The 13,636-nt window shown below is 40.8% G+C and overlaps 2 protein-coding genes across 8 annotated transcripts in view; one reads left to right on the forward strand and one right to left on the reverse strand.

Moving 5' to 3' along the window:
- The window catches only part of PTGR1 (prostaglandin reductase 1), a 64,448-nt gene extending 59,433 nt beyond the window's left edge, over nt 1–5,015 (reverse strand). For 2 of the 4 annotated variants that reach the window (XM_043547375.1, XM_037902120.2), the window contains exons 1-2: nt 4,689–4,774; nt 2,963–3,100 (exon numbers count right to left, since the gene is read on the reverse strand). The gene's annotated coding sequence lies outside the window, so the exon portion shown is untranslated. The other 2 variants (XM_043547372.1, XM_043547373.1) reach the window with 2 other exon arrangements.
- SMC2 (structural maintenance of chromosomes 2) overlaps nt 4,824–13,636 on the forward strand; it is a 32,276-nt gene continuing 23,463 nt past the window's right edge. The window contains exons 1-9 of one of the 4 annotated variants that reach the window (XM_043547371.1): nt 5,027–5,140; nt 5,666–5,988; nt 6,422–6,663; nt 7,774–7,923; nt 9,465–9,587; nt 10,111–10,149; nt 10,361–10,471; nt 10,811–10,855; nt 11,571–11,804. In XM_043547371.1, coding sequence (XP_043403306.1) covers nt 6,496–6,663; nt 7,774–7,923; nt 9,465–9,587; nt 10,111–10,149; nt 10,361–10,471; nt 10,811–10,855; nt 11,571–11,804 — 870 coding nt within the window. In that variant the 5' untranslated portion in view covers nt 5,027–5,140; nt 5,666–5,988; nt 6,422–6,495. Of the gene's footprint in view, nt 4,963–5,002; nt 5,141–5,665; nt 5,989–6,421; nt 6,664–7,773; nt 7,924–9,464; nt 9,588–10,110; nt 10,150–10,360; nt 10,472–10,810; nt 10,856–11,570; nt 11,805–13,636 lie in introns of those variants that run through there. The other 3 variants (XM_037902117.2, XM_037902116.2, XM_007065188.4) reach the window with 3 other exon arrangements.

A 13,636-nucleotide genomic window follows, 5' to 3' on the forward strand; every position in this document is an offset into this window, starting at 1 on the left:
CCAGCGTTCTCAGTGGTTTTAGTAGTGAAGCTATTTATTGCCTGGAATGGCCAGTTTAAGGTAGATTCAGACACGTTTTTCATTGGTATTCTGTTGTTCCCACCTATTTGTATTATATGTATAATTTTCATCATCTGTGCAACTTTGGGAACAACCATTTGGGCCCTTTTTGAGCCAGAGGGGTGAATGACAGTGTGCTATTAATTGATCCTCTTGTTCTCGAGGTTGCTGAACTATTTTGACTGTTTTTATAGTAAGTTTTATTTATTAAAATGCCATTCTGGGCTATTCCAGATTTTACCCAATCCCAAATTTACCTACATTTTTTTATTTTTTTCTTCTTCTTCTTCATGAAATAGAGCAGTTAATCTGCACTTTACTCAGTATTTTGAACCTATAGCATGCATGTTATATTGCAGGGGTAGGCAACCTATGTCACGCGTGCTAAAGGCGGCATGCGAGCTGATTTTCAGTGGCACTCACAGTGCCCGGGTCCGGGGGGCTCTGCATTTTAATTTAATTTTAAATGAAGCTTCTTAAACATTTTAAAAACCTTATTTATTTACATACAACAATAGTTCAGTTATATATTAAAGCCTTATAGAAAGAGACCTTCTAAAAACATTAAAATGTATTACTGGCATGCGAAACCTTAAATTAGAGTGAATAAATGAAGACTCGGCACACCCCTTCTGAAAGGTTGCTGACCCCTGTTATATTGCATTTCTTTGTCTGCTCTCTGCTGCTTCACACTGATATCCTTTTATTTTGTTCCTTTTCTTGATGCTGCATTTTTAAATAAAGAAGACTAATTTTTTTAAGCGGTGTCATCTAAACATACCACAAAGCCTTAAACTAATTCTGACTGTTCATGGTCTATGTCTGATGACAGCAATACAAAAAGATCAGTAAATGTTACAATATTGGAACCCTTGTATATAAATCTAAGCAACAATGCATTGTGAATTGTTGAGACTGACTGACAAGGCAGAGGAAAGTGGACACCTGAGGTTTGGTTATGTGGTGGGTGAACGAACAGACTTAGGTAGTTGAGACTCTTCAAAGATGTTATTTCATATTCATCTGCTGCCATCTTATTATTCATGATTAGGAAAGAATAAAATGACAAGTGGCAAGGCAAATACACAGTTGAATGCAAGGTGTCCTGACAGATTGTATACATAGATTTTAATTAGGTGAGCAGCCTGGGAATTGTGATTTTTAGCAATTTAAAGCCATGGTTACAAAAATTACCCTACAGAAAGTAATGGTAGGACTAGCTGTAGTTTATACTGGCTTCTTTCAAGCATATAGCTGTTGATGTGACCTGTCAATTATCTGTCATTTGGCCTACAGAATTTTGATAGCTCTGTTCTATTATAAAGAAAGTATAGTTTTTGCTCACATTTACAATTAAAAGACTACTGGTTCTATATAACTCAGAAGTGTCTTAAGAAGAATGGACTGATATATGGATATCCCGTTCCCCTCAAAGACACCTGAAGGAATGCACATGGTAAAGAAATAACTACAGTGTTAATGTGAAATTGCTGTTTTCTGTGATATGGATGTTAATGACATGATAAAATACCATGGATTCAGGCACTAAATAATTTGACCATGACAATAGATGGCATCTTAGTAATTATGATTGGCTAACATATTAAGTATCAGATATTAGTGCACAGATTAAAGATTGACATGTTGTTTCAAGACACTGTTTACTTGGAGGAGTATTTAATTAAATGCACATATAGAAGTTTGAAGGTACTGAGCAATTTATTCTTCAGGTGATTTATTTAGTATATATGCAGCTGGCCTGATTAATACATACAGAGAATGAGTCTACCACTCTTGGACAAGGAACCACTAACCATTAAAAATGACAAACATCAGATCTTACAGCTACTACAGATATTGTCTTTTGTCTGCAAGCATGGATGTACCCCAAAAAATTATGCCAGGTTCATCAGGAAAGATAAAACCCTTCAGACTCCTCAGTACTGAAACACACCTCTCACAGAATTCCACCCAGCACGTGTGAAGCGTCTGGTTTACAGTTTAACTCTCTCAAGAGCATGCAGTAGTTGTGAAGCAGTCAACACACACACTTTGTACAGTCTAACATCTTTATGCTCAATACATTTCATCATGTAGAGGACAGATCACACAATATAAGACATCCTAATGCAATGTCTCTCACTAGCTCAGGCCCTTTCCTGGGAGACCTTGGAGGATCATCTGAGCTCTGTCAGTGAGGCAGGGTCCTTTATGCACCTTGCCTACCCTACCCCTGCAGCAGCCGCCCCCATCTTAACCTGGTACAAAACAGGTCTCTTCCCCAGTTTACCTGAGACTCCCTTCATAGACTCCTGCTTCTTTTGTTCTGCCTTTCAGTAATTTTCCACAGCTCTCAAACCCACCCATCCCCTTCAGACAAGAGGAAGTGTCCTCTCCCAGCTAGAGCAAACCTATTGTGCCAGACTGTTTTACTTTGAATAGATGATCTTGAGTGCTGATCACTCACCACTGTAACCCTATTAACTCATGGGGGATCCACATACATACAGGCTTTCCAAAACACAGTAATGTTGTTATACCATTTCATAAAATCATCCCCAATTCAGAAGCAGTAGAGACAGAACCCTTGATTTATCACAGCAACATATTTTGCTTTTACCCTTTTTGGAGGAATAGAACTGAACTAATTCTTCTGAACTTTGATTTTTCTATGTGATAGTTTCACTTATTGCAGCTTTCTGAAACTAAGCACTCTGGGTCACATCTAACTGTAGTTTTTGCTTGCATTGTTTTGTACTGTATTGTAAATATGATTCTCACAAATCTATTTAAATGTATTTATCTTCAGAGACAAAAAGTTAAATAAAAATACTTTATTAAGATACTAAGTTGAATGCCATGACTACAGATAAAGTCTTTTAATAGAATGCTAATCACGTACCCACTTTCTCCGTCACTGCTTGTTTTTAGCTGATCATTCAAAGTCTTGTCAATAACCACTTTCAGACAACCTTGCAAACCAGTTCCATAATTTGTTTTCAGAAGTATCAGAACAAGTCATGCGGGTGGGGGAGTGCCACTATATGTGAAAGAAAGAGAAGAATTAAATGAATTAAAAATCTTAAATGAATGAAACTGTACCATAGAATCTCTATGGATAAAGAGAGAAGGAGGACTTGTGGCACCTTAGAGACTAACAAATGTATTTGAGCATAAGCTTTCGTGAGCTACAGCTCACTTCATCGGATGCATTCAGTGGAAAATACAGTGGGGAGATTTATATACGTAGAGTACATGAAACAATGGGTGTTACCATACATACTGTAACGAGAGTGAACAGTTAAGATGAGCAATTACCAGCAGGAGAGTAGTGATTATCACTACAAAAGGTCCCCGTCCCCCCGGTAATAGCTCATCTTAAGTGATCACTCTCTTTACAGTGTGTATGGTAACACCCATTGTTTCATGTACTCTATGTATATAAATCTCCCCACTGTATTTTCAACTGAATGCATCCGATGAAGTGAGCTGTAGCTCACGAAAGCTTATGCTCAAATAAATTGGTTAGTCTCTAAGGTGCTACAAGTACTCCTTTTCTTTTTGCGAATACAGACTAACACGGCTGCTACTCTGAAACCTGTCTCTATGGATAGTAATTCCATGCTCTAATAATAATAATATAGCAGTACAAATATATGGTGATAGTGACTGTGAAATGCTCAGGGAGATTAGAGAGACTATTAAAATAAATTCAATAATAATACAGGATTTCAACTATCCCCATATTGCCTGGGTACACGTCACCTCAGGCTGGGATGCAGAGATAAAGTTTCTTGACACGCAAATGACTGTTTCTTGTGGCAGCTAGTCCTGGAACCCACAAGAAGAGCAGTAATTCTTGATTTAGTCCTAAATGGAGCACAGGATCTGGTCCAAAAGGTGAATATAGGTGGACCGCTTGGTAATAGTGACCACTATTACTTACTCTACAACAAGGGAGATTTAGGTTAGATATTAAGAAAAAGTTAAGCTTCGGAACACACTTTCAAGAGAGATTGTGGATCCCCATCCCTGGAGGTTTTAAAGAACAGGTTGGACAAACCCTTGTGAGGGGCAATCTAGGTTTACTTAGTTCTGCCTCAGCAGAGGGTGCTGGACCTGATGATCTCAAGGCCCCTTCCAGCCCTACATTTTTGATTCTGTGATCCCAAGGCCCCTTCCAGCTCTACATTTTTGATTCTACGATCCTGCTATTCCCCAGGACACTACTGACACAATGGGGGAGGGACAGCTCAGTGGTTTGAGCATTGGCCTGCTAAACCCAGGGTTGTGAGTTCAATCCTTGAGGGGGCCATTTGGGGATTGGTCCTGCTTTGAGCAGGGGGTTGCACTAGATGACCTCCTGAGGTCCCTTCCACCCTGACAGTCTAGGAGAGGCTAGGAACTGGAGGGTGGAGGAGAATAATTCGGGACAGATCCAAGTGATGGAGGCATTCTCCCCCCAGTGCACACTTCCCGCCACTCCTCCCAGGAACAGGGACTCGCATGCCCAGCTGCCCCCGCCAGCGGGGACTCGCACCCCGCAGGCGCGCGCCTGCGCACATGCCCCTTCCTTGGCTCTATTCTACTGCCCCCACCCGGAAGGAACCCGCGCTCCCCTCGATTACCCCTCCCCGGGGAGCAAAGGCTCGCGCCGTTATACATGCGCACTCGCAGCAGCAGGCGGGCGCGCGGAAGAAGCCCCCAATCTCCATCTCCACCTATCAGGTTGCGGGGGGGGAAGGTCCGGGTCCTCTCTTGCCCGGGTCTGTCCACGGCAGACGCCGGAATCAATACGTTCTCCGCTTAAAACAGCCTTCTCCCGCGGCGCCGTGGAGTTCTATGGCGCGCTCTCCTTGGCGCCCCGCTCGTCCCCACCCGGGAGCGCTGCGTCGCGTGCAGGTTAGATGAGCTCAGGCGAGCACAGGGCAATCAGGCAGCCGCTGGGCTCCCGTCAGTCCTTGCGCGCCAAAATTCAAGCTAAGCGGAAGGGCGCCGGGAGCGGCCGGGCGGTGGGATTCTAGACCCCGCGGCTAACGGTCTGCCCCCGCGCTCGACCCTCCTCCCCGCCCCTCGGCAGGTGAGAGGCGGCCGGGCAGGGACGCAACCAGGGAGGGGGCCCAGCCGCACCGCCCTTGGCCAGGGGGGCGGGTCCCGTCCCGGTTTCTCGCCGGGGGAGCGGAGCGGGCTCAGTGGATGCACCACGGATGGCGGGGGGATCCTTGAGGAATAGGTATCCCTCCCAGCTACGTTTGCAGGGGCCTTGGAGGCGGGGGGGTCCTGATCCCTGCAGGACACCCCCCCTCGCCCCCCCCCCTCAGCGAGGGGCTTCTTTGGGCTGTGGGTGTCCCCAGAAGGGCCTAGGTCAGTAGTGGGGGGCTCTGGGCTGATACCAGTGAGGGAGCGAAGGGCCCCGCATGCCTGCCCTGTGGGCACAAGCCCTCTCACCACACATGCTCACCCCAGGGGGGCCAAAATTGGTCAGTATAAACCTAGTCACTGGGCGACAGCAGCCCCAGGCCTGTGCCTGCCCCCAGTCCCTGTCTTTGCAAGCCCCTGTTCTTACGGTTTGTCTTTTCCTTTTTCTGGGTGAGCCGAACCACAGAGGACAACGGACTGTGTCCAGGAGCTGTCAGATTTACAAAGTCACACAATAAAACTGGCTATAAACAAAGTGCTGCCAGGTGTACAGAATAAGGAGACATTTCTCTCTGATCTCAGTTTGGGATAATCTGAAAATCACATTTGTAAAAATAGCAGACAGTACTGGGATTTTTTTTTTTTTATAGTTTAACAATTTGAAATAAAGAAGCGACTGGGTTTTTTATCTACATATATTTTTCCTGTGAAGTTCTCAACTATTTTAACACAATTTTAAGCCTAACATAAAGTCACATTCAGCTCTGGATACAAATAACAGTCCACAAGGTACTTCAGCACTGCCCTTTTAAATTTCTTCCTCTCTCCTTTCTTCAAAAAGACGTTAGTCTTGTCTTTTTGCCCCCATTAGTCTTGTAATTTTTTTTTCTTGATGAGAAACCTATTTTGTTCTACAGTAGAACTTCTATTTGAATATCATGAGGCATATTGAATAAAGTCATGTAATCAAGGGACTCTTCAATGTGAGTAATATTTGCTGGGGGACTCAATTATCCCTCCTTTGGATAACTGAGATTCAGATAACTGAGGTTGTACTCTTGTGGCAAAAAAAAGTCTTATCACATTCCTGCATGTAGGACCAAATACCATTGTCCGTGCTAGAGTGGTATTATATTCTTTTCCATTTGTTTCATACTTTGGTTTATATTAGGAGTGTCCTCTGACTTTAGTAAGTCTGCTTTTGTTGTTTTAAAACACACAGGACTATAAATCTGAGATCTTTCTTCATACCCCTTGGAGAGGGGCTTGAACAGGTCCTCCAGAGAGACAGAAAAGATGCATATCAAGTCAATCATTCTTGAAGGATTCAAGTCCTATGCCCAGAGGACAGAGGTCAACGGCTTCGACCCACTGTTCAACGCTATCACCGGCTTAAATGGCAGTGGCAAGTCCAACATCCTGGACTCTATTTGTTTCCTGTTGGGCATCTCCAACCTATCTCAGGTAAAAAGGAAGGAGAAAGACTGCAGTTAGGAAGAGTCAATGAGCAACTTCTCATTGTGCTGAATAGCATCCTTGTGCAACAAACCTGAGGTTAATCTTCACAAAATGTTGTGGAGACTGGTGTTACTTTTTAACCAAAATGAGACAGACTGACATTTTCTATGCTACTTTTTGCCTAGGTTCAAATTGTCAAATAAAAATGATTTTATTGATAATTAAATATGAATTTGTAATTACCACTGACTCTTATTCTCAAAATTGACTTACAATCATATCTACTGTGTCGATACTCTTTTACATAGGACTATTACAAATACTAGGGAATTCTTTTCAAACACTTTGTAGAAGACTATAAATATATTAGCTTTGTATAGCAGTAATAATCATACATTTATATAAACTATGCAGCCCAGAACCACAGGGGAAAAAATGCCAAGTTAGGAAGTCGTAGATTGGAACTGCAGACTTTTGGTAGGTAAAAGTACAATCACTGAATATAACACAAACTTATTTCTCTATAATAAACTTGGGCATATCTGGAGCTGGTCTGAGAACACTGTTAGCTGACTCATCAGAAAAAAAGAAAGCAGGTTTTGTTGAAATGATTTGTATTTAAAAGACACTGGCGTATACTGCTACTTATATGAAAAGTGTGCATTTTGAAGCAAATCTGGATCCCAGTCTTTAAACAATGCTACTCTGGGATTCTAGGGAAATCCAGCAAAATTGCAAGCAAATCCTATTATGCTATCTTTACAATCACACACATACTGTATCATGAAATCAAACACGTTACATAAAGGCACTTATGTATTAACTGATCTTGTCATTGTGCTTCTAAATCTAAGCATTTAATTTTTCTCATGTATCTGGTTTAAAAAAAAATGCTTAGCTGACTTATTGTATGTTAGTTTACCATGCAATCATCTTGCACATTTTCTCCATGCTCTGTTTTATACCTGTGATCTGCTAGAGTATCTAAATGTACAGTATTCCTATTTTTCAAATATTTCATACATTTTTCCTCAAATCCTAGCAATTAATAGTGCACGGTATGAAGCAATGCAATGGCTTTCTGTTAACAAATGTATTCCTCTTCCACATTTTCAGGTGCGAGCATCCAATTTGCAAGATTTGGTTTACAAAAATGGTCAGGCTGGAATTATTAAAGCGACTGTATCAATCACGTTTGATAATTCTGACAAGAAACAGAGTCCGTTGGGATTTGAGGCTCATGATGAGATCACAGTCACCAGGCAGGTGAGTGTTTAACATCACAAAGACTTATGTATTTCCACCATTCTCAGTGGAAAATAACTATACTAAGATAAAAGGCAGATTGTTATTTTTCAACTAGATGGTATAGAATTCAATGTTGTAGGGTTTTTTTTAATGCTCTCCACCCTTACGCCTCAACTTATTTTGCATAATCAAGATTTCTTCAGGTAAGGTTCTAAAGAACACTTGGTTTCTTTTACTTGATTGTGCACTAATTTTTTTTAAATATGCTCTCTTGAAAACTTCATGAACTTGTGCTATGAAAGCAATGTTTTCGGAGTGAACTCAATAACAAACTATATAAGATTTGAGTTAAGCAACTAAATAAGGATATAACAACAAGTTGCCTTTTCACAGTTCATACTCCAAATTTTGTAGTATTCCATATACCATAAACAATGACTCTACTCCCTTAAATGGAAACGCACCTAATCATGAGACAACATTCCTGGAGCAAGCTATATTGTCCCATACAGAAAATAGCGTGCTTCCCTTTTCTGCCTTTCTCCTTTCCTTTTGTCCCCTTGCGATACTGAATTCATTTATGCACAGAACAGATGTGGTACAGGCAGGAGCACTGGAAGCTTTCCTACACTGTCTCAGAGTGTGCTTTGACTTGACATGAAGGGACCACCTCTAGAAGTAATTGGTTCCCATGACCCATATTAACCATAACTAAAGCTGCGAGTTTGTCACAGAAGTCTCAGGAAGTTTGTCTCAGGAAGCTCAGGCAGCCCCAGGCCAGTCAGACTGGCCACTGCTCGGGCAGTCTCGGGCCACCGCCGCCCTCCCACCCTCCCAGCAGCAGCAGGAGGAGTTTGTGGGGGGGACTCAGGGCTGGGGGTTGTGGTGTGGAAGGGGGTGAGGGCTCTGGGCGGCGCTTACCTTGGGGGGCTCCCTGGAAGCGATAACATGTCCCTCAGCTCCTAGCTCCAAGAACAGCCCCCACTCACAGGCACCACCCTCACAGCTCCCATTGGCTGTGGTTGCCATTGGCTGGCAGTGCTAGGAGCTTAGGGAGGGAATGTCATCGCTTCCCAGAAGCCGGGTAGAGATCCTGCCAGCCCCACCAACCACCCCACCACCTCCCATCTGTCCATGACTTTTACTAAAAATACCAGTGACTAAAACATAGCCTTAACCATAACCTTTCTGATGACACTGACAACAAGTTTGCTAGTTGTGGTGGCGGTATTTTTTTTTTTTTTTTTTCTGGTCTGACACTGAACTGAGAGACTTGTTCCTGACTGCCAAGAAATTGCCAAAGGTACTTGCCATGGGGGTTTAGCTCACATTTTTGCAGTTGGGGTAGAGGATTTTAAAAACGATACTTCAAACTGATGAGAGGATTTGTTTGATCTGTGTATTTTGTAATTTTGTTAATTCCCTCTGGACACATTGAAACTGTTTTCCATTTGTTGTTTGCTCAGATTCCTACATCTAAGAATTCCATTAGTTTGTATTCTCAAACAGTAAAGCCATTTTTAGTTAATTTTGAGTATCCCGTTTTTCTTTTTCTCAAGGTCGTCATTGGTGGTAGAAATAAGTATCTAATCAATGGTGTGAATGCAAACAACACAAGAGTGCAGGATCTCTTCTGTTCTGTTGGGCTCAATGTCAATAACCCTCACTTTCTCATTATGCAGGTATTATATATATATTCCTAAAAACTTACTTCCTTTGTTGCTGGATTTGGGAATTTTGCTTTGCATTAGCTCTATACGTTATTTCTGTTACCACAGAGGCTTCCACATATTGACTGACATCAAATCTCTCAAAAGCCAATCTGTGACTAAGAATTTAATCAAAATCAGTCAGTCAGTAAGAGATTCCAAACAGGGAGTGAAAGCAATGTGCCTGATCAGTGTAACTGTGTATAGCGGGACACAAAGTTATAAGCAAAGTTATAAAGTATAGCACATAATACTTACCAGCTGACTGTAATGAGACACAAGCTGTTTCAGATTTGAATCTGAACTTTCAAGAATGAGATAACTGAAGCAAAACCAGGTTTGTTCTTTTAGACAGAATAAATTTATCTTTAAAAAATTATTATACTATCTAATAAAGTTTTGATTGAGAATTTAATATATAAAAATCTTACACTTTATATGACAGTTTAGTGCACTTTGAGTTAAGGGCCATAATCATTTTTGTCTCTATTTCCAGGGACGAATTACCAAGGTTCTAAACATGAAACCTCCAGAGGTGAGAACACAGCTGACGTTTCCTTTCTTTCTCTTTTTTCTTGATATCCTTTATATGTGTAAAATTTTGAGTTGACTGTTTGCTCAGGACTGTTGGAACTGCATTTTGAAGAAAGGTGGGGAGGGAAAATTTTTTGTTTAACACTGGTGATTTTGAAGCAATTTCATAAGCTTGGTGGGTGGGGGTTTTTTTGTTTGTTTTGTTTTTTCAGATTTTAGCTATGATTGAAGAAGCAGCTGGTACGAGGATGTATGAGTGCAAGAAAATAGCTGCCCAGAAAACTATAGAGAAAAAAGAGGCAAAACTGAAAGAAATTCAAACGGTACTATGTGTTTGCAATTGTGTGGCTTTTTAATGCTTTACATAAATTGAATAACCATCAATGATAGCAGTTGTAAGGTGACTTGAATGACTCAATTGACTGTTGTGTAGCCTTAGAAAGAACAAAAGCTTCTCTGCCACAACAGAAGAGGCTGTACTTGACCCATTTGCACCACCATGGTCCCTTCTCTTTCCCCTGCCCCCATTTGTTGTATATTTATGGTTTGTGGAAAGCTTGCTTTTTCTGCCTAAGGCAATGTGCATGTGGTCAGAGTAGTAGGATTTGTGAGAGTTTTCAGATTTAAGGATCTGAAAATATATTCTGTTTTTTATGTTTCAGATTTTAGAGGAAGAAATCACTCCAACCTTACAGAAACTGAAAGAGGTACTGATCATTAGACCAGAAATACATTTTTGGCTTTTAAACAGACTTAGTGTTCTACTGGGTGAAATTACACTGGGGGCCAATTTTTAAAATATTGGAAAATAGCATGACTAACTTGGATAATCTCTTCAATGATTCATTTTTTGAAACAAAATGCTCTTCTAGACTCTAAAACATCTACACACATGTCTAGTCTGAATATCTTTTTAATGGAAAACGTGGTTTATAGAGATGATATTTTATTTTCAGATGTCTAATTATTATGGTAACATTGGCCATTCAGGACCTGCAAGAAATTATGGAGAAAAAAAACTCGAAGACAATTGCAAGATGAAGTTTTAACTTGGTTCATAAAAGGATATCCAAGTGTTGATGCTAATACAACAGCCTGTACTGTGCAAACATTTGCTAACATTTTGCTAAGAAGGCATGTGTATGTATAATGCATTTGATGCTTCAGAGGAAGGCAAAAGTGTAATGCATGTAGCCAGTTGGGTACTACTGTATGTAGGAAAGGAGAATCCTTCCTTGCTTTCTCATCCCTCTAGGGGAATTGACATATATCCTTTGAAGCATGAGATTTAATTACTCGCCTTGGCTTGTATAGCTACAAATATTGATCATAAAGTTATACAGAACTTTTTAGAAATACCATGGGCGTATTACAAAAAACTTTTAATGATGGCTTATTTTTATTGGTGGCCCTTTCTTTCAGGAACGATCATCCTATTTAGAGTACCAAAAGGTAATGCGAGAGATAGAACACTTAAGCCGTCTCTATGTTGCGTATCAGTTTGTCTTGGCTGAAGAGACGAAGGTACGTTCTGCTGATGAGTTAAAGGAAATGCAGGCTAACATAGCGAAACTTCAGGAAACAATGGCTGAGAATGAGAAAAAGGTGAAGGAACTTAACAAAGAAATAGCAGAGATGGAAAAGAAGAGAGATCAGGTAAGTGAACACAAATATGTTTATGTTGATGTATATATTAACACAAGGGATTAAATCGGAAAGGAATAACTTCATTTCTCTGAATTAAAATATATAGAGAGAACCAGTGTTCCCTGTAATATTTTACATTCATGCGCGGAATGAATTTTGTTATGTGCACCAATATAGAGGTGATGTGTGACACATCACCTTCATATTGGTGCACAGAACAAAATTAATGTGGTGGGGGTGGGGCTGAGGGGTTCGGGCTGCAGGAGGGGGCTCAGGGCCGGGGCAGAGGGTTCGGGCTCTGGGTTGGGGCCAGGGATGAGGGGTTTGGGGTGTGAAAGGGGGCTCAAGGCAGAGGGTTGAGGTGTAAGGGTTCTGTGGGCTCTGGGGTGGGGCCGGGGATGAGGGGCTTGGGGTGCAGGCTGCCTCAGGGCTGTGGTGGGGAGAGGAGGACTCCCCCCAGCCGTCTCTCACCGCAGCAGCTCGGGGCTGAGGAAGGGGCGCCTCTCCCCACTGCAGCCGTGAGCCCCTGCACGGGACTTAATAGGTGGCTGAGCAGCTTAGAGGGAATTTAGGAGAGAACGATTTCCTTTGGGTTTTATATACTTATACACTTATATACTTTTATACACTACATACTGTAATTCTTAGCCATTATGTGAACGACACACTTGATTTAATAATTATACTTCCATCTAAAATATTTTACGTCCTATCATTACAAGTAATACCTAAGATAACTGAAAGATTAGAAATACTGTCTTTTCAGGCTTTTTATTTTTACTTTTTTCATTTGATAGTTATTTGTGTTTAGTCGGCTTGTGACAAAATAGCATTAAGATGAAGAAAATAAGACTATACACCACAAAAGTTGGCAGAGGGATTTAGTAGTTCTTGAGCATCTTTTTGAGATTGAGTAGATTTCTATTTGGCGGCATCCATTAATAAAGAATAAGAATTATATTTTATTATGATATAAACACTGATATTTTATAGGTCACCTAACACCAGATTATGCGGTTATCGTAATGGCATTATAACTGTAGAAGAACTAAGCCAAGTGCAGTCATATTCTCACAATATCTATTTTCCATGCCAGTGGAAATAGGAACATAGTTTAGCATACTTAGGCCCTGATTCTGTGTATATTTACGCATGTGAGTAGCTCGTCTCATGTGAAATAAATAATATTTGTGGAAGTAGATCTTTGCTTGGTGTGGAAGATTCACATTCAGACGTTCTAAAACTCAGAAAACCCTGTCATTTTGAGAATGAACATTCTTGTATCTTTGAAAGAGGGGGAGATGTCCAACCAGAGAGAAGACACCTGAAAGGCAACTTATTTACTCGAAGAGAAATAAATGCCACAGTTTAGAATAAATGAATGAAAATCCTTCTAGATCCATTGGAAAACCATTCATTCTCTGATGCCTCCCTCCACTCTCTTTAATGTAAAATGACAAAAATGTTATTTGTGTACTTTATATTGTGGTTAAAAGATACTTCAGCAAGTCAAATTGGGCTCAAAATTCAGCTTTTATAAAAATAAGCATTCATGCAAGATAATGGAAATGTTTCTACCATATTTTCCAGCGCCAATGAAACGATTCTTAAACGTAGGCTTTTCAAACGTTGCCCTGTATTATTTAAACCCAAATATAGCAGCACCTTGCTACTAAATCCGAACCTGGAAGTCAAGCTTACTTGAAACTGATTTTTTTTAAAAAAATGAAGCTATTTGTTCTGTGTGTTCATTGCACAGAGATGTGCATCAAGTGAACAGCATAAATAGTGAAAAATAAACTTGATTTATAATTAGGGCCCTACCAAATTCACGGCTGTGA

The sequence above is a fragment of the Chelonia mydas genome, chromosome 5 (assembly GCF_015237465.2).
Source record: "Chelonia mydas isolate rCheMyd1 chromosome 5, rCheMyd1.pri.v2, whole genome shotgun sequence".
NCBI lineage: Eukaryota > Metazoa > Chordata > Testudines > Cheloniidae > Chelonia > Chelonia mydas.